This window comes from Hyperolius riggenbachi, chromosome 12 (genome assembly GCF_040937935.1).
Source record: "Hyperolius riggenbachi isolate aHypRig1 chromosome 12, aHypRig1.pri, whole genome shotgun sequence".
NCBI classification, from domain to species: domain Eukaryota; kingdom Metazoa; phylum Chordata; class Amphibia; order Anura; family Hyperoliidae; genus Hyperolius; species Hyperolius riggenbachi.
In genome coordinates, this window is record NC_090657.1 from 16065188 (window position 1) to 16085605 (window position 20418).

The following is a 20418-nucleotide window of genomic DNA, read 5'->3' on the forward strand; positions in this document are numbered from 1 at the left end:
CCACAGCAGCAATTGTACATAGCATTTTACACAGCCCAGTCTCAATAAAGAGAAGGTAAAATCTATCCTGCACCCTACCCACCCTCCTCCCAACTTCCACCCCACGCACTAATACAAATATATAAAAAATAAAAAATCAGCAGAAAATTAAAATTGAAAATCAACAATAAGTATAGTCAGCTGTTAATACTGGGATCGACACTAATCATTGGAAATGAAACAATTGATGTAAATTTCTATATTTAATCCACCAGGGGTTAAACTCCCTAGTCTGTGGATCCATCTTGTTTCTAGCTTAGACAGCTCCCTTAAGGAGGATCAAGTGCGAAATAGTCACCAAAAAAATACGTATTTTGCGCAAACGCTTTTTTAATGGTTGTTTTTAAAGTTTAATGGTTACAGAGTTTAGCGGTTAATAGCATAGCCCCCATACAGGCGAGAAACACCAAATTTGCAGGGTATGTTAAGGAGGACAGTGCTGTGGGTGCTCCAGGGTGCCGGCGTGGGTGTACGGGAAAGGTGCCGTGGGCAAGGAGGAGAGCCAGAGGCACACAGTGAGGGAGGATGGAGTGGAGCTCTAGTTCAGGGCTTTTCAACCCTGTCCACAAGTCCCACCAATAGTACATGTTTTGCAGAAAACCACACACATGTACAGGTGAGGTAATTAGTGTCTCAGCAGAGCTGATTAACTACCTCTGTGGATGTATACAAAACAGGCACTGTTGGTGGTACTTGAGGACAGGGTTGAAAAGCCCTTCACTAGTTATACTAAGATTTACTACAGATTCCCATTGGTCTGTCATTTTGGTTCCAGAGGCCATTGACTTTAATGTTAAATGTAAATGCACATTTTTGGCAAAACAATTAGCGCTAAATACGAAAGGCAAACAGCCCATTTTCACTGGGAGCTGTCCGCCGGCGAACTGTTCGAGCCATCTCTAGTGATGGGGTTCAGTGATGAGTTGGAGGACAGTTTACAGTGATATGATCACTAAGCAACTTGAAAAAGGCCTAAGGTGTCACGATCGGTGTAGCAGAGAGGGTCTGATTCTCGGTGATCTGCAGTATCACTGGGAATACAGATATATATCCGATTATTGATGATCTGCAGTCTCACCGATAATCCGATATAACGCTAACCTCTGAACACCTGAGTAGTGTGAGTGCTTGGTGCAACAGTAATACCGTGAGGACTAAGCCTCAGAAACAAGTGCCGTACTGTATGAAGTACTGCAGCAATACAGATTCCTTCCGAAGGCCTGGACTCTTCCGGGGGAGGAGTCAGGCGGAGCGTAGGAAGGACAGAACGTGAGTGACACCTAGGAGAGGGCGTCACTAACAGATCTGGGAACTGCCTCTAACAGCAAGGTCAGTTCTTGAAGTCAGGCAAGCCAGGTCGTAACAAACGGACAGATACAGTACAGATACAGAAAGCAGAGGCGGAGTCTAATAAACAGGCAGGGTTCAGCAACAGGGTATCAGAAATGTCGGGGTACAAGATCAGAATACAGAAGAATAGCAACAAGCTTGGGGAACCTGAGGAACGAGTTCCCAATGAATACAGGATGGGCCCTGAGGCAGCAAATACAGAGCTGGCCCTGTGGAGCAGGTGCCCAACAAATACAGAGCTGGCCCTATGGGGCAGGTGCCCAGCTAATACAGAGCTGGCCCTGGGGAGCAGGTGCCCAGCAAATACAGAGCTGGCCCTGTGGAGCAGGTGCCCAGAACATGCAAAGCTGGCCCTGTGGAGCAGGTGCCCAGAACATACAAGGCATGAACTATCTCCTAGTGATAGAGATAGTTCTCAGGGTCGGGAAGGCCCTGGGGCGCAGGTGCCCAGCGAATACAGAGCTGGCCCTGTGAAGCAGGTGCCCAGCACATACAGAGCTGGCCCTGTGAAGCAGGTGCCCAGCACATACAGAGCTGGCCCTGTGAAGCAGGTGCCCAGCGAATACAGAGCTGGCCCTGTGAAGCAGGTGCCCAGCACATACAGAGCTGGCCCTGTGAAGCAGGTGCCCAGCACATACAGAGCTGGCCCTGTGGAGCAGGTGCCCAGCACATACAGAGCTGGCCCTGTGAAGCAGGTGCCCAGCACATACAGAGCTGGCCCTGTGGAGCAGGTGCCCAGCGAATACAGAGCTGGCCCTGTGAAGCAGATGCCCAGCACATACAGAGCTGGCCCTGTGAAGCAGGTGCCCAGCGAATACAGAGCTGGCCCTGTGAAGCAGGTGCCCAGCAAATACAGAGCTGGCCCTGGGGAGCAGGTGCCCAGCACATGCAGAGCTGGCCCTGTGAAGCAGGTGCCCAGCACATACAGAGCATGAACTATCTCCTAGTGATAGAGATAGTTCTCAGGGTCGGGAAGGCCAGGTCGGCAACTCACAGACAAACAAAGTACAGGATCAGAAGACAGAGGCAGAATCAGTGGCAAGCGGAGGTTGGCAACGGAGTATCAGAAAGGCAAGGTACAGGGTCAGATATCAGGAGAGCGGTCAGACAGGCAGGAAGTCATAACAGATAATCACAATCAAACTAGTACTTTAAAGGGAAGGTTCAAGCAAAATAAAAAAAATGAGTTTCACTTACCTGGGGCTTCTACCAGCCCCATGCAGCCATCCTGTGCCCACGTAGTCACTCACTGCTGCTCCAGTCCCCTGCTGGCAGCTTGCCGACCTCGGAGGTCGGCGGGACGCATTGCATACATTTTTACGCATTCCCACTAGTCCAGGAACATTAACACATACATTTTTACGCGTTACTGGTTCAATGCGTAAATTTTTACACATTAAACCAGTAATGCGTAAAAATGTATGTGTTAATGTTCCTGGACTAGCGGGAATGCGTAAAAATGTACGCAATGCGTCCCGCCGACCTCCGAGGTCGGCAAGCTGCCAATGGGGGACTGGAGCAGCAGTGAGTGACTACGAGGGCACAGGATGGCTGCATGGGGCTGGTAGAAGCCCCAGGTAAGCGAAACTCATTTTTTTATTTTGCTTGGACATTCCCTTTAAGCTATCAACAGAATCTAGCTAAGTGTAGGATTACAGCTCCAGCTGGTCCCGGCACACTTAAGGATCTGACTAAGGGTCTGCGTGCTCCCACATTGTGATCGCAACGACAGGCAACCAGCAACTGACTAAGCAGCAGAATATATAGTTGCTGGACTCTGCTGCCCCGCCCGAACCATTCAGCCAATCATGAGTCCTACAGGAGTCAGCTGACCTTCCTGATCAGCTGACACTTCCCCTGCTGGTATAAAGGTCCTGCATTCAGGCCCGCGCGTGCATAGCTCTCCATCTGTCCAGGTGCACTAACACAGTGATTCCCAACCGCTGTGCCGCGGCACACTAGTGTGCCGAGGCATGGTGCCAGGTGTGCCGTCCAGTACGCTGGAGGGGGGAAGCAGCGCTAGAAGGAGGGGCAGTGGAGGCAGCGGTTGGGGAGGGGGGAAATATCCCCCCCCTCCCTCACCTGGGACCCCTCCTTCTGCCTCTCTCCCCCTCCATTTAGCAGTGGCAAGTGCAGGGCGGCTCGGCGGCGGGGAGACATGCGCAGACTTACCACTTCTGCGTTCCAAGCGCCGGCAGCGTCATGTCGTCAGATCTCCGCCTTCAATGCCGCCCACTGTGCTTCCTGATTAGCGGAAGAGCAGTGGGCGGCATTGAAGGCGGATATCTGACGACATGACGCTGCCGGCGCTTGGAACGCAGAAGTGGTAAGTCTGCGCATGTCTCCCCGCCGCCGAGCCGCCCTGCACTTGCCACCGCTAAATGGAGGGGGAGAGAGGCAGAAGGAGGGGTCCCAGGTGAGGGAGGGGGGGATATTTCCCCCCTCCCCACCGCTGCCTCCACTGCCCCTCCTTCTAGCGCTGCTTCCCCCCCTCCTGGGCATCTATACTGGGGGGGAACTGTACTAGCTATACTGGGGGCAACTAAACTAGCTGTACTGGGGGCAACTAAACTAGCTTTACTGGGGGCAACTAAACTAGCTTTACTGGGGGCAACTAAACTAGCTATACTGGGAGCAACTAAACTAGCTACACTGGGGGCAACTACACTGGGCACTGCCTACCTATGCTAGCTATGCTGGGCACTATGCTAGGTATGCTGGGCACTATACTAGCTATACTGGGTACCATACTAGCTATCTGGGCACTATACTAGCTATACTGGGCACTTTACTGGCTATACTGGGGCACTACCTACCTATACTGGGGCACTACCTATCCATACTGGGACTATACTAGCTATACTGGGGCACTATACTAGCTATACTGGGGCACTATACTAGCTATACTGGGGTAACTATACTAACCATACTGGGGCAACTAAACTCCCTATACTGGGGCAACTATGCTAGCTATGCAGCGCACCCCAGCCCCCCCCCCCCCCCCATAGTCTGCTACACACGGCACAGTCCACTAGGTCGCGCAAACACCCGCGCGCCCCCCGCCGTTCCCCGGAGAAAAATATGGTCAGAAAGTGTTCCCCGGGCCGGAAAAGGTTGGAAATCACTGCACTAACAGACCCAGCCACACCAAGCACACGCTGCTGCATGCAAACAGCCGCTTTGCTATCAGGACATGCGGCGGCTTTTCCGCGATCCACCAAACAACCAGACGCATGCAAACCGCCGCATAGGACGCGGAGTCAGCCGCCTAGCTCTTGGCACACGCGGTGTCTTCCGCGTTTCCTCACATAAGGAGGCCGAAACAGCGTCTGTTGTTGCTATCATGCTTATATGGGCAGCACGGTGGCGTAGTGGTTAGCTCTCTCGCCTTGCAGCACTGGGTCCCTGGTTCGAATCCCATCCAGGGCACTATCTGCAAAAGAGTTTGTACGTCTCTCCGTGTCTGCATGGGTTTCCTCCGGGCACTCAGGTTTCCTCCCACATTCCAAAAACATACGGATAAGTTAATTGGCTCCCCCTAAAATTGGCCCTAGACTACAGTACTTACACTACATAATATATAGACATATGGCAATGGTAGGGATTAGATTGTGAGTTCCTTTGAGGGACAGTTAGTGACAAGATATATATACATACACTGTACAACGCTGCGTAATATGTCGGCGCTATATAAATACTAAATAATAATAATAATAATAATATCAATAAAGCACTAAGAAGAGCTGTACAATACGTTGTGTGGTGCCGGTCCTTTGTTGATTCCAGTGATGTATTGGGGTGGAGGTGCACAATTTAGTGATGTAGAGGAACATTAATGGGATGGGGTGTACAGTGATGTGATGTTGGGAAAGGAATAATGATGGGATAGGGAGTTTAGTGATGTGATGGGAAAGAGACACAGTGAAGTTACGAGTAGGAAAATCAGTAATGTGGTGGAAGGATGTAGATTGATGTAATGTTGAAGAGGGTGTGGGTGAGGGGTGAGGGAGAGGGTGTTAGGTGAGGCGGCGCGGTGATTTGATGGCGTAGGGGGAGGAGAAAGAGATGTAATGCTAGAGAGGGACCAGTGGTGTGTGGGGTTGAGGTGTGGTTGTTCAGTGTTGTGATGTAAGTGCATAAACAAGTACATTTAAGAGTTGGAATGGAACCACCCAGGTGTCAGTCATTGAGGTGTAAAGATGAACTTTGATGTCTTGTTATGAGTTTTTCCATTTGTGCTCCATAACAGGGTAACCAGAAAGAAGCTTTTCCTACCTAAAAAAGGAATGGAAACACAAACATTTAAATAGTCTCATCTCTCTTCTATACCTCAGTGCTTTCCTGTCTCTTTCAGAGAGAAGATGCAGAAACGCTATGGACCTGCATCCCTAAGATAGGGGATTGGGATGTTTTTCGGTTTGTATAGGGCTGTGCGCCTCACCTGTCTGGGGGAAGCGAGTCTGTGTATCTGGAGAGGGCTGCAAGAAGCTGTACTGCTTTTGGAGCCAGGTACTGGGGCTAGAAACTCTGCTGGTATCCATCACTGCTATCGCTGGACTCTCCGATGAGAGTCTAGTATGGTATGGCATCTCCCCATGACAGAGCAATGGATCATGTGATGCAATTTTCCCACTTCAACTGGATGACACGAATCAGGAAGTGCGCGCTGCAGTACACATGGGATGCCACGGGAAGATGAGGGATGCTAAGATACCTTTTATTTTCTATGGAAGGGATTCTTCAGTCCACGTATGTAATTTTCAAAGTATGGATGCATCTTTATAATCCCTCAGTTCCAGCCTTCCAGGGCATCAGTGGACCAGGTGGATCTGCTGTATCTAGGCTTTTAAAAGGCAATGGGCTTGATTCACTAACCAGTGCTAACTCAGTTAGCCAGTGTTAAGGCTTTGCACGTGCAAACTAGGGTGCTAAGTAGTTTGCATGGGCAAAGCTGTTACTAACCATTGTTTTTATCTAATTAGTGAATATAGTACTTCTTTTTGGGATAAGATTTATATCTTTTCAGGCACAGACAAGACTTCTAAAGGCTCATACACATGTGACATGTCCAACATAATGCACCAACTGCACAACATGACCAACCGCACAACAAGTTGTTTACATGACAAATACGTACACACGTAGTATGGCAGCCTCGGCTCTTGGCTTTCAGACATTGGCCTCAATTCACTAAGCTTATCTCCTGTCTTTAATAACTCTTCTAGAGTTGTTACCATGGTGATAAGGCATGTAGTATTCAGGAAACATTTTACCTCAGGCAAACCTAAAGTTAACTCTTCTGTCTTTAAGTTAACTCTTCAATCCTTAACATAACTCCAGAGTTAAAGACAGGCTGTTTATTAACTGCGTGTGAAAATAACTACAGAGGAGGTAAATTAACTACAGAGGAGGTAAATTAACTACAGAGGAGGTAACTTAAAGGGGAACTTCAGCCTAAACAAACATACTGTCATCAAGTTAAATTAGTTATGTTAATTAGAATAGATAGGTAATATAATCTCTTACCCACCCTGTTTTAAAAGAACAGGCAAATGTTTGTGATTCATGGGGGCTGCCATCTTTGTCATGGGGCAGCCATCTTTTTGGTTGAAAGGAGGTGACAAGGAGCAGGAGACACAGTTCCCCTCCCAGTTCCCCTCCCAGCTGCACACACTAGGCTTCAAATGTCAAATTCAAAATGTAAAAAAAAAAATTTGCACCAAAACAGCAGAACGAGAACAACAAAATCAGAAATCCCATCATGCTTTGCACAGCATCAGGGGGAAAATGCCCGGGCAGTTTTCTTCTGTGCAGCTAAAAATGAGGCTTGTATAAGAGAAACAAAGTTCTGGTGCTGTGAAACTGTTAAAGAAACACAAAGCCTTTTCAGTGCTGCTGAGTCGATTTTTAGTCTGGATGTTCACTTTAAGGAATGAAGAGATAAGATAACTCTCTCACTGTGTGGAGGTACGTTTTCTCTTGCCTTATTATCTCCAGCATGATCTTAGTGAATTGAGGCCATTATCCCTCCCTCCTTCCAGAACCTGTATGACCTAAAACCAAATCCAGGTACAACCCCCCTTTGTACTTGGTGAAATAAATTATTCTGATTTACACACGCCAACCAACAAAACAACCAAGTCGCTTAAATACAAGGAGAGCAAACTAAATGACAAACTGTATGACATGTCTGCATACAAAAAAACCGATGTTGTTCAAAAGACGTGTAGACACGTTCCAACCTGCATTATAGGTGGGCAGTTCTATCCACCAATTGGATCTGGCAAACAACCTGTTATCAGTTGGTCATCTAGTTATTTGCCAGCCGAACACACGCCCAACTATCTTCCAACAAACCAAGTTTAGAAGATAGTTGGGCAGATTCTTGGGATGTGTGTATGAGCCTTTAGTCTTAGGAGAGTCCTTAGACTTTTTTTTAAATCATTCCTACTCCTATTCCTATCCCTAAAACTACCCTTAGTCTCAGAACTTCTCAATTGCTTATAGTAATTATCCTGAGGGTGTGTGCTGAGCCACCTTTCCATAGGGGATTCTGACTCCTCCTTAGGAAGGTGCTATCTGGTGTGGGACTCATCTACTGAAGTCTTTGTAAAAATGTGTTTTCAAGCCCGAACAGCTTGGGATTGCCGGCATTTAAATAACTCTAACCTCCCACCCCCGAGCAGCAGAAGCTACTAACTGATCGCCAAGGCACCATCTGCTACACATTCTGCAGATTCCTGCAGCTTTCTGGTGTCTCCTGTGTACAGCTCCTGACGCGTAACCTGACCTGCATCAGGTCAGATGACATGCCGGGAGACAGTCACGCTGGTAAGGCACTGAGAGCTGCAGGATGTGTAGCAGATGGCGTACAGACGATCGGTAAGTAGTTTCTGCTCTGAAAGCCCCCCAAAGCCCCGTTATCCCCCTCAGGAATGCCGATTAGTTGAAAATTATGGTTGCCAGTGTTCTGGAAACCGGGGACTTTGCTGTACATTATTTTAAAACATTCCTTTAGGGCTGGTTCACACTTGTTAAAATAAAGTACCCATTAGGGGCTTTTTTTAAACCTCCACTCAGCGCACAAGCAGATCGTAATGTTAAAAATAGGATCCGCTTCCACTTGTTAAAAAGAAACAAAAAACTGATCCACATTTCGGTAAGTGGTCATAACTACCTTATTTGGTATTAATATCTAACATATCGAATGTATATTTAGGTCAGGTATAGATCTAGGCCCATATACACACGTCGGATTTTTCTGAACGACGGGTCGTTTGAACGTCCCGTCGTTCAGTCGTCTGCACGCCAAATCGGGCATGTGTACAGACTGTCGTTCAGGTGATAAGACTGGTCTTGAGCGATCCGCCGTGGGGAGCTCAAAATCAGTCTTATCACCCGAACGACAGTCTGTACACACGCCCGATTTGACGTGCGGATGACTGAACGACGGGACGTTCAAACGACCCGTCGTTCAGAAAAATCCGACGTGTGTATGGGCCTTTTCCCTTTTGGTCTGTCAGTAGATTCAGAGGAATAAAGATTTTAGTGACAAGAATAGCCTACATCAACAAAGCTAATGCTGCATACACACTTGAGATAAAAGTCTCTGGAAAAGGCAAGATCACAGACCAATTATACCCCATTCCATGTAGTATGAGAGCCATACTCTACACAGTCTATTCTATGGAGCTGCACTCCCCATCAGACAGAAATCTTTGCAAGATGCTGCACACACAGATGCTGTACACACTCAAAAGATCAGTATCTGCAAAAGATCTCTTCCTGCAATAGATCCATTCCTTCAAAATGCATTCATAGTCTATGAGATCTGCAGATCATCATACACACCTTGTTTAGCAGACAATCATCTGCAGATCATCTGCAGATCAGATCCACCAGGATGGATTTTCAGATCTGCAGATGATTGCCAGATATGTAGATGAAGTCTGTTAAACAAGGTGTGTATGAGGATCTGCAGATCTCATAGACTATGAATGCATTTTGAAGGAATGGATCTATTGCAGGAAGAGATCTTTTGCAGATAATGATCTTTTGAATGTGTACAGCATCTTTGTGTGCAGCATCTTGCAAAGATTTTATCTGATGTGGAGTTCAGCTCCATAGAATAGACTGTGTAGAGTATGGCTCTCATACTACATGGAATGGGGTAAAATTGGTCTGTGAACTTGCCTTTTCCAGAGACTTTTATCTCAAGTGTGTATGCAGCATAAGTCTCTTCTAGGAAATGTTGTTTTTTGGTCTTGCTTTGTTATGAAATGGCCACAAGCCACATCCCAAAAACGTTTTTGCAGTTAGCTGCCTTACTAAAGTGGGTCAGCGGCCAGGACTCATTAGGTGAGACATTGTAAATAACAAATCTAAGTAGCATTAGCCCTGCCTTGATATTAGATTCCACAGAACCTGCATTAGGGTATGACTTGTTGTTTAACAGACTAGCTGATGATCAGGAAAGATGCAGTTACGGGAGGCGGGGGAGCTTATTTTTCAGTTCGTGCAAATTTAAGCTCTTCGTTCTCTATTAGAGACTTTTTTCTTCAAATCGCAAGCTGCTTCTAGAAATTGGCAATGCAAATAGGTCCAGGAGAACAAATTATAGGACAGACATATTCCCATTTTTTAATTTTTTTTTTTACCAATGTCAGCACATCTATCTCTTAGACAAGGAGTCCATCTCTAATGCACTGGTAACCATATGTGATAAGACATGGATTTTTTCAATCTTAAAAAGGAAGTTTATCATTGGTTGATATTTCCGCCACTATAAAGTACACCGAGCTTCAGGGGATTGTCTACCTACGGTCAGGGTCGGGCCGAGGCAAAAGCGAGAGAGGCTCCAGCCTCAGGGCGCAGTGTAGGAGGGGGCTCATAACTCACTCAGCTATCATTCCTCTATTGTGTTTGAAGCAGAGAGAAATAAGAAAAGATGATACTTGGCAGTGACTGCAAGACAGATAACTAGAGATTAAGGTGTTGGTGGGGTTGGGGGGGGGGGCGCCTCTTAGTCTAATAGCACTCAGTGTCTTAGCCTGACACTTTGGTGTCTCAGCCTTGGGTGCTGGAGGACCTTGTCCCGACTCTGCCTACGGTAGTTATGTACAAACAAAAAGGATCAGGTAGGCCCTGAAAATTGAGGGTACATTCCACAAGAACGCTTTGTTCATCTTGGTTGGAAGGAGCTTCTGCTTCTGTAAGCCAGATTTATTATGCAGTTATCTGGTGTTTAATCGAGAGACCTTTGTAAATGAATACTTCACCTTTGGATTAAAGGTATGATCAACTGCGGTTTTGCGCTGAATGGAGTTAAAATATAAAAATCTACAGTTGCCCTGTTGTGGAGGACAAATGGAAGGTTATAATTACTCTTACTGGTAATTTGATTTCCATGTAGTCCTCCACAACAAGACTACGCACAATACAATTTTCTGACAGATTTACTTCCAGATTATTTCCAACAGGTCCGATCTGATTTCCAAACGATTTTCCATAGTAGTGAACAGAAAATCAGATCCGACCTGTTGGAAATAATCGATCTGAAAGTAAATCTGTCCGAAAATTGTATCATGTGTACCTAACATAATACTCACCCAGAATAGTAACTTCTGCTTATGCTATGTTTAAAAGTGATCTGTAATGCACTGAGGTATATAAGAAGAGGTGGGACTATTGAAAGTGTCTGTGTTTCCTGTCCCTATTCAGTGGGAGGAGCTTCTCTCCGGTTGCCCTGCTTTGAATGACTAAATGGAAATTCAATTATCAGTAAGAGTAATTATAAACTTCTGTAACTCACATAGCCCCTTTACCCATAAGTAGTTAAATTACTACACCAGTATGAAGAGCTTTAGCTATACCTATGAAGACTTCGGTTTTGCCATTATGCTGACTTTTATAATGTATTGATGTCTGACGTGCCTAACTGTGGCCATGCTTCTTCCCACAGACTTCCATTCTGCCTTTGGTTCTTTCGGATCTGGTTGAAAAGTATTTCCTTCCTTGGGTTTCCTACCCCATCATCTTCCCTCCTACCACCTTCAGTCTGTTGCTAGCAGAAATTGTAAGTGGCACATATTTTTTTCTCGACCTAAACCTCACACTTACCTCCCCCTACCAACACCTAACATTAACCTCCCCCCACCTACACCTAACTCCCTCTACCTATATGTAACACTAACCTCAAACTACCTACACCTAACACTAACCTCCCCCCACCTACACCTAACACTAAACTCCACCTACCTACATGTAACACTAACCTCCCCTACCTACACCTAACACCAACCTCCAGCTACCTACACCTAACACTAACCTTTCCCTCCCTACACCTAACACTAACCCTCCACCTACCTACTCCTAACACTAACCTCCCCTACCTACACCTAACACCAACCTCCAGCTACCTACACCTAACACTAACCTCCCCCTACCTACACCTAACACTAACCCTCCACCTACCTACTCCTAACACTAACCTCCCCTACCTACACCTAACACCAACCTCCAGCTACCTACACCTAACACTAACCTCCCCCTACCTACACCTAACACTAACCCTCCACCTACCTTCTCCTAACACTAACCCTCCACCTACCTACTCCTAACACTAACCTCCCCCTACCTACACCTAACACTAACCCTCCACCTACCTACTCCTAACACTAACCTCCCCTACCTACACCTAACACCAACCTCCAGCTACCTACACCTAACACTAACCTTTCCCTCCCTACACCTAACACTAGCCTCCCCCTACCTACACCTAACACTAACCTACCCCTACCTACTCCTAACACTAACCTCCCCTACCTACACCTAACACCAACCTTTCCCTCCCTACACCTAACACTAACCTCCCCCTACCTACACCTAACACTAACCCTCCACCTACCTACTCCTAACACTAACCTCCCCTACCTACACCTAACACCAACCTCCAGCTACCTACACCTAACACTAACCTTGCCCTCCCTACACCTAACACTAACCTCCCCCTACCTACACCTAACACTAACCACCACCTACCTACATGTAACACTAACCTACCCTACCTACACCTAACACTAGCCTCCAACTACCTACACCTAACACTAACCTTTCCCTCCCTACACCTAACACTAACCTCCCCCTACCTACACCTAACACTAACCTCCCCCCACCTACACCTAACACTAAACTCCACCTACCTACATGTAACACTAACCTCCCCTACCTACACCTAACACCAACCTCCAGCTACCTACACCTAACACTAACCTTTCCCTCCCTACACCTAACACTAACCCTCCACCTACCTACACCTAACACTAACCCTCCACCTACCTACTCCTAACACTAACCTTCCCTACCTACACCTAACACCAACCTCCAGCTACCTACACCTAACACTAACCTCCCCCTACCTACACCTAACACTAACCCTCCACCTACCTACACCTAACACTAACCTCCACCTACCTACATGTAACACTAACCTACCCTACCTACACCTAACACTAACCTCCAACTACCTACACCTAACACTAACCTTTCCCTCCCTACACCTAACACTAACCTCCCCCCACCTACACCTAACACTAACCTTCCCCTACCTAGACCTAACACCAACTTCCCCTACCTACACCTAACACTACCCTTCTCCTACCTACACCTAACATTAACCTACCCCTACCTACACCTAACACTAACCTCCCACTACCTACACCTTACACTAACCTTCCCCTTCCTAGACCTAACACCAACCTCCCCTACCTACACCTAACACTAACCTTCCCCTACCTACACCTAACATTAACCCCCCCCCTACCTACACCTAACACTAACCCCCCACCTACACCTAAAACTGTTCTCCCCCTAACTACACCTAACACTAATCTCCCCATACCTACACCTAACGCCAACCTACCCCTACCTCCACCTAACACTAACCTATCCCTACCTACACCTAACACTAACTTACCCCTATATTCACCTAAGACTAACCTACCCCTACCTTCACCTAACACCAACCTACCCCTACCTAAACCTTACACTAACCTACATATACCTACACCTAACACTAACCTACCCCTACCTTCACCTGACACGAACCTACCCCTACCTACACCTAACACTAACCTACCCCTACCTACACCTAACACTAACCTACCCCTACCTTCACCTAACACTAACCTACCCCTACCTAGTACCTACACCTGACACAAACCTACCCCTACCTACACCTAACACTAAACTACCCCTACCTTCACCTAACCCTACCCTACCCCTACCTACACCTAACACTAACCTACCTCTATCTACACCTAACACTAACCTCCCCCTTACCTACACATAACACCAACCTCCCCCTACCTACAACCACCACCAACCTCCCCCCTACCTGCACTTAATACTAACAGCTACACCACCCTCACCCCCCTGCTGCTCAACAACCATACATTACCAATTGTGAAGCCAAAGTAGTGCCACTCTCTATAATTGCCTGTCAGGAGCCTGAATGGAGAAACAGGGTTTGACCACAGTTTGCAGTATACAGACACTGGAACCAGGAATTAAGGTGCAAAAATAATGTTTTATTGCAAATGCAATAATGCAAGCATACATACAAGCGTGAATGTAAATACCATACCATATATGCACAGCACACAATATATACACAAATAACCCGGGAAGCAGTGACAAAATATATAACCCCTAACTATCTAACTATCTATTTACAAACGGTGTGCACGAGATATATATGTACAAGCAATTATATACAACAACGCGGTATCAAAAGGAGCAGGCAAAGACAGGTCAAAACGGAATAAAGTCAGCAACAGGTAATCAGATACATACAAGGTACAGAGGGGTAAGCATAAGCAGAGTCAGGACAAGCAGAGGTTCAGTAGCAGATAAACAGATCACAGGGCAGGGTACAAGAAACCAGGTATCAGGAACAGGGGTGACCAGAGACTCAGACCTGTAACAAGGAAGTTCTGGCAATGACTTGCAGGAAGAGGCAGACTTATATAGTCCATGTAATAGGAAGCAGCTGGTGGTAGTTGATCAGAGACACATTAGAGGCCTCTGCAGGCCATACAAAGAACTGCAAGTCCTTAGATGCAATGATAAGCCACCTGCTGGTGGATAGTGGAAGTCCAGGGCAGTCCAACTCAATACCACCACCAGCAGGCAAGAGATGATACCACAAGAATCGTAACAGTACCCCCCCCCTGAAGGAGCGGCCTCAGGACGCTCCACAGTGTCCTTAGAAAATGTCCGCCCGGGTCCCACAAGAAGGCAGACAATCCACACATTGGCCAGGTGGTTCGCAGAGGCCAAGCTCGGGTGGGCAGGGAGGGAAAACACTTTGAAAACTTGATCTTTGGATCTTGTAACATAAGCTGTAGACGTCCAGGCAGGATGGCAAGTTGGAGAAAAGATTGTACAACATCAGGCAGGACCCAGAAAGCAGCAACAAATACAGGAGGCAGTAGAAGGCAAACCTGGGTGGGCAGGGAGGGAAATAATGCCAACCAAATCCAGACCAGCATTTTTTGGACAGAGAGCAATGTAGAAATCAGGATCTCAGGAAACTGGAGGATATCAGGCAATGTATCAGGCTGGACAGGAGACTGGCAGGCATAAGGCTTGGCAGGAGACTGGACAGGACCATTAGGCTGAGCAGGAGACTGACAGGTATCATCAGGCTTGACAGGATCATCAGTCTGAGCAGAAGGCTGGACAGGATCATCAGTCTGAGCAGAAGGCTGGACAGGATCATCAGGCTGAGCAGAAGGCTGGACAGGATCATCAGGCTGAGCAGAAGGCTGGACAGGATCAGGCTGAACGGGAAACTGGCAGGCACCAACAGGCTTGGCAGGAGACTGGCAGGCATCATCAGGCTGAGCAGGAAACTGGACAGAAACAGGCTGAACAGCAGACTGGACAGGATCAGAGTGGACAACAGGTTGGCAGGTCTCAGACAGAGCAGGAAACTGGCAGACATCAGGCGCTGCAGCAGGCTTGGTACCAACAGGGCAGACAGCAGTCTTGGAAGCATCAGGAGCGTTGATAACAGGAGTCTCTAGTGGCTGGGCAACAGCAAAAGTCTGTGAAGGCTGGGCAGCAGCAGAAATCTGTGGAGGCTGGGCAGCAGCAGACATCTGTGGAAGCTGGGCAGCAGCAGACATCTGTGGAAGCTGGGCAGCAGCAGACATCTGTGGAAGCTGGGCAGCAGTAGAAGTCTGTGGAGGCTGGGCAGCAGCAGAAGTCTGTGGAGGCTGGGCAGCAGCAGAAGTCTGTGGAGGCTGGGCAGCAGCAGAAGTCTGTGGAGGCTGGGCAGCAGCAGAAGTCTGTGGAGGCTGGGCAGCAGCAAAAGTCTGTGGAGGCTGGGCAGCAGCAAAAGTCTGTGGAGACTGGGCAGCAGCAAAAGTCTGTGGAGACTGGGCAGCAGCAAAAGTCTGTGGAGACTGGGCAGCAGCAAAAGTCTGTGGAGACTGGGCAGCAGCAAAAGTCTGTGGAGACTGGGCAGCAGCAAAAGTCTGTGGAGACTGGGCAGCAGCAAAAGTCTGTGGAGACTGGGCAGCAGCAAAAGTCTGTGGAGACTGGGCAGCAGCAAAAGTCTGTGGAGACTGGGCAGCAGCAAAAGTCTGTGGAGACTGGGCAGCAGCAAAAGTCTGTGGAGACTGGGCAGCAGCAAAAGTCTGTGGAGACTGGGCAGCAGCAAAAGTCTGTGGAGACTGGGCAGCAGCAAAAGTCTGTGGAGACTGGGCAGCAGCAAAAGTCTGTGGAGACTGGGCAGCAGCAAAAGTCTGTGGAGACTGGGCAGCAGCAAAAGTCTGTGGAGACTGGGCAGCAGCAAAAGTCTGTGGAGACTGGGCAGCAGCAAAAGTCTGTGGAGACTGGGCAGCAGCAAAAGTCTGTGGAGACTGGGCAGCAGCAAAAGTCTGTGGAGACTGGGCAGCAGCAAAAGTCTGTGGAGACTGGGCAGCAGCAAAAGTCTGTGGAGACTGGGCAGCAGCAAAAGTCTGTGGAGACTGGGCAGCAGCAAAAGTCTGTGGAGACTGGGCAGCAGCAAAAGTCTGTGGAGACTGGGCAGCAGCAAAAGTCTGTGGAGACTGGGCAGCAACAAAAGTCTGTGACGGCTGGGCAGCAGATTGCATAACATCAGGTGAAACAGAAGGCAGGAAAACTTCAGGCAGGTTAACAGGTTGGGAAACTTCAGACAGGGCAACAGGCTCAGTAGTTTCAGGCAGGGCAACAGACTGTATAACTTCATGGATCTGGACCTTTGGCTTAGTACTTAGCTGGGCCGTTGGCTGAGCGCATGGCTGAACCGTTGGCTGAGCGCTTGACTGGACCTTTGGCTGAGACCCTGATACAGTTTGTGCGAGTTGGCACTGAGACTGTGCGGACTGGGCCTGTGCGAGCTGGAACTGAAACTGAGTGGGCAGGATACTAGATTGAAATTCTGTAGGCTGTATGCCGTTTTCTGCAGACTGGATGCAAAACTCTCCAGACTGTGAGCAGGATTCTGCAGGTTGACTAGAAGTCTCTGCAGACTGGAGGCAATATTCTGCAGACTGGGAACATAGTTCTGCAGACTGGATGCAAAGCTCTGCAGACTGTGAGCAGGATTCTGCAGGCTGTTTTGAAGTCTCTGTAGGTTGGAAGTGAGGTTCTGCAGACTGAGCACAAGGCTCTGCAGATGGAGGCAAAGTCTCTGCAGGCGGAAGGCAAGGCTCTGCAGACAAACACACGGCTGGACTGGATTCTGGAGCATACCAAGTCTGCAAGAGCTGTGAGAGGAAGGCAAGAGTTTGTATAACAGGTGTCACCGAAACATTAACCGGAGGCTGCATCAGACAGGAGTTGGATGGAGGCTGCACAGGAGGTGAGATGACTGGAGGCTGCACAGGAGGTAAGATGACTGGAGGCTGCACAGGAGGCGAGATGACTGGAGGCTGTACAGGAGGCGAGATGACTGGAGGCTGTACAGGAGGCGAGATGACTGGAGGCTGCACAGGAGGCGAGATGACTGGAGGCTGCACAGGAGGCGAGATGACTGGAGGCTGCACAGGAGGCGAGATGACTGGAGGCTGCACAGGAGGCGAGATGACTGGAGGCTGTACGGAAGGTGAGATGACTGGAGGCTGCACGGAAGGTGAGATGACTGGAGTAATGGAAGCTGTAGGAAAGTATTTGCGTCTGGTTTTGGTGACCACTCTGGAAACTGGAACAGCAGGTTCTCTTGATATAACTGGATACTGCCAGGACCAAGGTGTGGATCTGATAGCGGTTTGTAATGTTGCTGATTTTACAGGTTTTTTAACTATTGCAGGTTCTGAGTTCTGGACACAAGAAGAGATACATGGAGAATGAGCAGAAGGAGGAGAGTGGAAATAGGAAGAAAGGATTTCACGCCAGGCAGTAATCAACATAGAAGCAAATTCACGCTTACAGAGCTTATGCAGCATCAATGACTCAGTTGCACGAACACAGGCAGACACATACAATTCCCCCTTCTCAAAGTAAGATTCATAAAACCCTTGTTTGTCTCTCTTTAAATAACCATATAAGTGATCAATCTGATCAGAGTTAAAAATGAAATCAAATTGTTTTGTAATGGGCGATTGGCATTTAAGCTGTTTAGTAGCTGTGGGCTGAGGATTCTGAATGTGACAGACATTCGGAGGGTTAACTGAAGAATTTCTTACTGGCAGGACTTCTAAATAGGCAGCAATTAAGGCAGAAGCGGATTCATACTTGCAAAGCCTATGCGCAATCAATGTCTCAGTTGCACGTATACAGGCAGACACAAAACCTTCACTTTTGTCACAGTAATACTTAATAAATCCTTCTCTATCCTTTCTCAGAAAATCAAACAAATCATCAATCAGTTCAGAGTCAAAAATAAAATTAAATTCTTCTTTGCTGGGAGACTGACTTTGCAGCTGTTTAACTGCAGTGGGCTGGGAGTGAGTGGCATTCAGAGGGTTAACAGGAGGTGTGCATAATGACAAGATTTCTGAATATGCATTGATCAAAGCATGGGCTGACTCAGGCTTACATTTTCTGTCAGACAATAGACTCTCAACCGCACATTTACATCCAGAAACAAATGCAAAGCTTTGCTTAATGTAAAAGTCAAAAAATGCTTTTCTGTCTCTCTTCAAATAACTATAGTACATGTTAACTTGTTCAGAAGTAAAATCAACCTGGACAGGACTTATAACAGGTAAGGCAGGAGCTGTGGAACCTGCAGAGATAATTCTCTGCCATGCATTTAGCAGAAGGGAGGCTTTCCCATACTTGCATATTCCCTGAGTGATCAGGGACTGGAGGGAATCTATGCAAGCCTGCACGCTCTGTTTACCTTTGTTTGAGTAATGATCAAGAAAATATTCCCTGTCATCCTCAAACAAGTTAATCAGAGCTTCTATGGCATAATTGTCAAACGGTGGATCATAATCACTGACTACACCTTGGTCAGAATCAGGTTGCATGCAAATATTTGTCATTTTTGGGTATGCAAGATCATTCCAGATCCTGGCTAAACTTTCAATATCTTGTGTACGAATTATTCCTAATTTGACATAACTATATGTCTGGCTAATCAACTGCTGCAATTCAGCTTTAGAGAAATCAGCAAAAACTGCACGACACTCAGCTTTATCCTCATCAGCAAGCAATGCATAATAATCAATTTGTTGCAGATCCATTTTTGGACAGAACAGCCAGGTATCAGTGTGCAGTATAGCTGCAGTGGTCAGTGTATATATGGCCAGAACTTACTGTCAGGAGCCTGAATGGAGAAACAGGGTTTGACCACAGTTTGCAGTATACAGACACTGGAACCAGGAATTAAGGTGCAAAAATAATGTTTTATTGCAAATGCAATAATGCAAGCATACATACAAGCGTGAATGTAAATACCATACCATATATGCACAGCACACAATATATACACAAATAACCCGGGAAGCAGTGACAAAATATATAACCCCTAACTATCTAACTATCTATTTACAAACGGTGTGCACGAGATATATATGTACAAGCAATTATATACAACAACGCGGTATCAAAAGGAGCAGGCAAAGACAGGTCAAAACGGAATAAAGTCAGCAACAGGTAATCAGATACATACAAGGTACAGAGGGGTAAGCATAAGCAGAGTCAGGACAAGCAGAGGTTCAGTAGCAGATAAACAGATCACAGGGCAGGGTACAAGAAACCAGGTATCAGGAACAGGGGTGACCAGAGACTCAGACCTGTAACAAGGAAGTTCTGGCAATGACTTGCAGGAAGAGGCAGACTTATATAGTCCATGTAATAGGAAGCAGCTGGTGGTAGTTGATCAGAGACACATTAGAGGCCTCTGCAGGCCATACAAAGAACTGCAAGTCCTTAGATGCAATGATAAGCCACCTGCTGGTGGATAGTGGAAGTCCAGGGCAGTCCAACTCAATACCACCACCAGCAGGCAAGAGATGATACCACAAGAATCGTAACATTGCCCAAACTCACTGCCAGACCCGCATCTTTAGTGCCCACTAACCTATCCCAACCTACACCTAACACCAACTTACCCCTACATTCACCTAAGACTAACCTACCCCTACCTTCACCTAACACCAACCTACCCCTACCTAAACCTAACACTAACCTACCCCTACCTTCACCTAACACTAACCTACCCCTACCTACACTTAACACGAACCTACCCCTACCTACACCTAACACTAACCTACCCCTACCTTCACCTAACCCTAACCTTCCTCTATCTACACCTAACACTAACCTACCTCTACCTACACCTTACACTAACCTCCCCCTTACCTACACATAACACCAACCTCTCCCCTACCTACAACCAACACCAACCTTCCCCCTACCTGCACTTAATACTAACAGCTAAACCACCCTCACCCCCCTGCTGCTCAACAACCATACATTACCAATTGTGAAGCCAAAGTAATGCCACTCTCCATAATTGGCCAAACTCACTGCCAGACCCCCATCTTTAGT

General features: G+C 47.3%; 1 protein-coding gene across 4 annotated transcripts in view; it reads left to right on the plus strand.

Annotated features, from left to right (window-relative positions):
• The window catches only part of LOC137542408 (ABC-type organic anion transporter ABCA8-like), a 219540-nt gene that overhangs the window by 169162 nt on the left and 29960 nt on the right, over nucleotides 1-20418 (plus strand). For 3 of the 4 annotated variants that reach the window (XM_068264299.1, XM_068264298.1, XM_068264301.1), the window contains one exon: nucleotides 11351-11464. The exons of the other annotated variant lie outside the window; for it this stretch is intronic. In XM_068264299.1, coding sequence (XP_068120400.1) covers nucleotides 11351-11464 — 114 coding nt within the window. The remainder of the gene's footprint in view (nucleotides 1-11350; nucleotides 11465-20418) is intronic. 4 annotated transcript variants of the gene reach the window in all.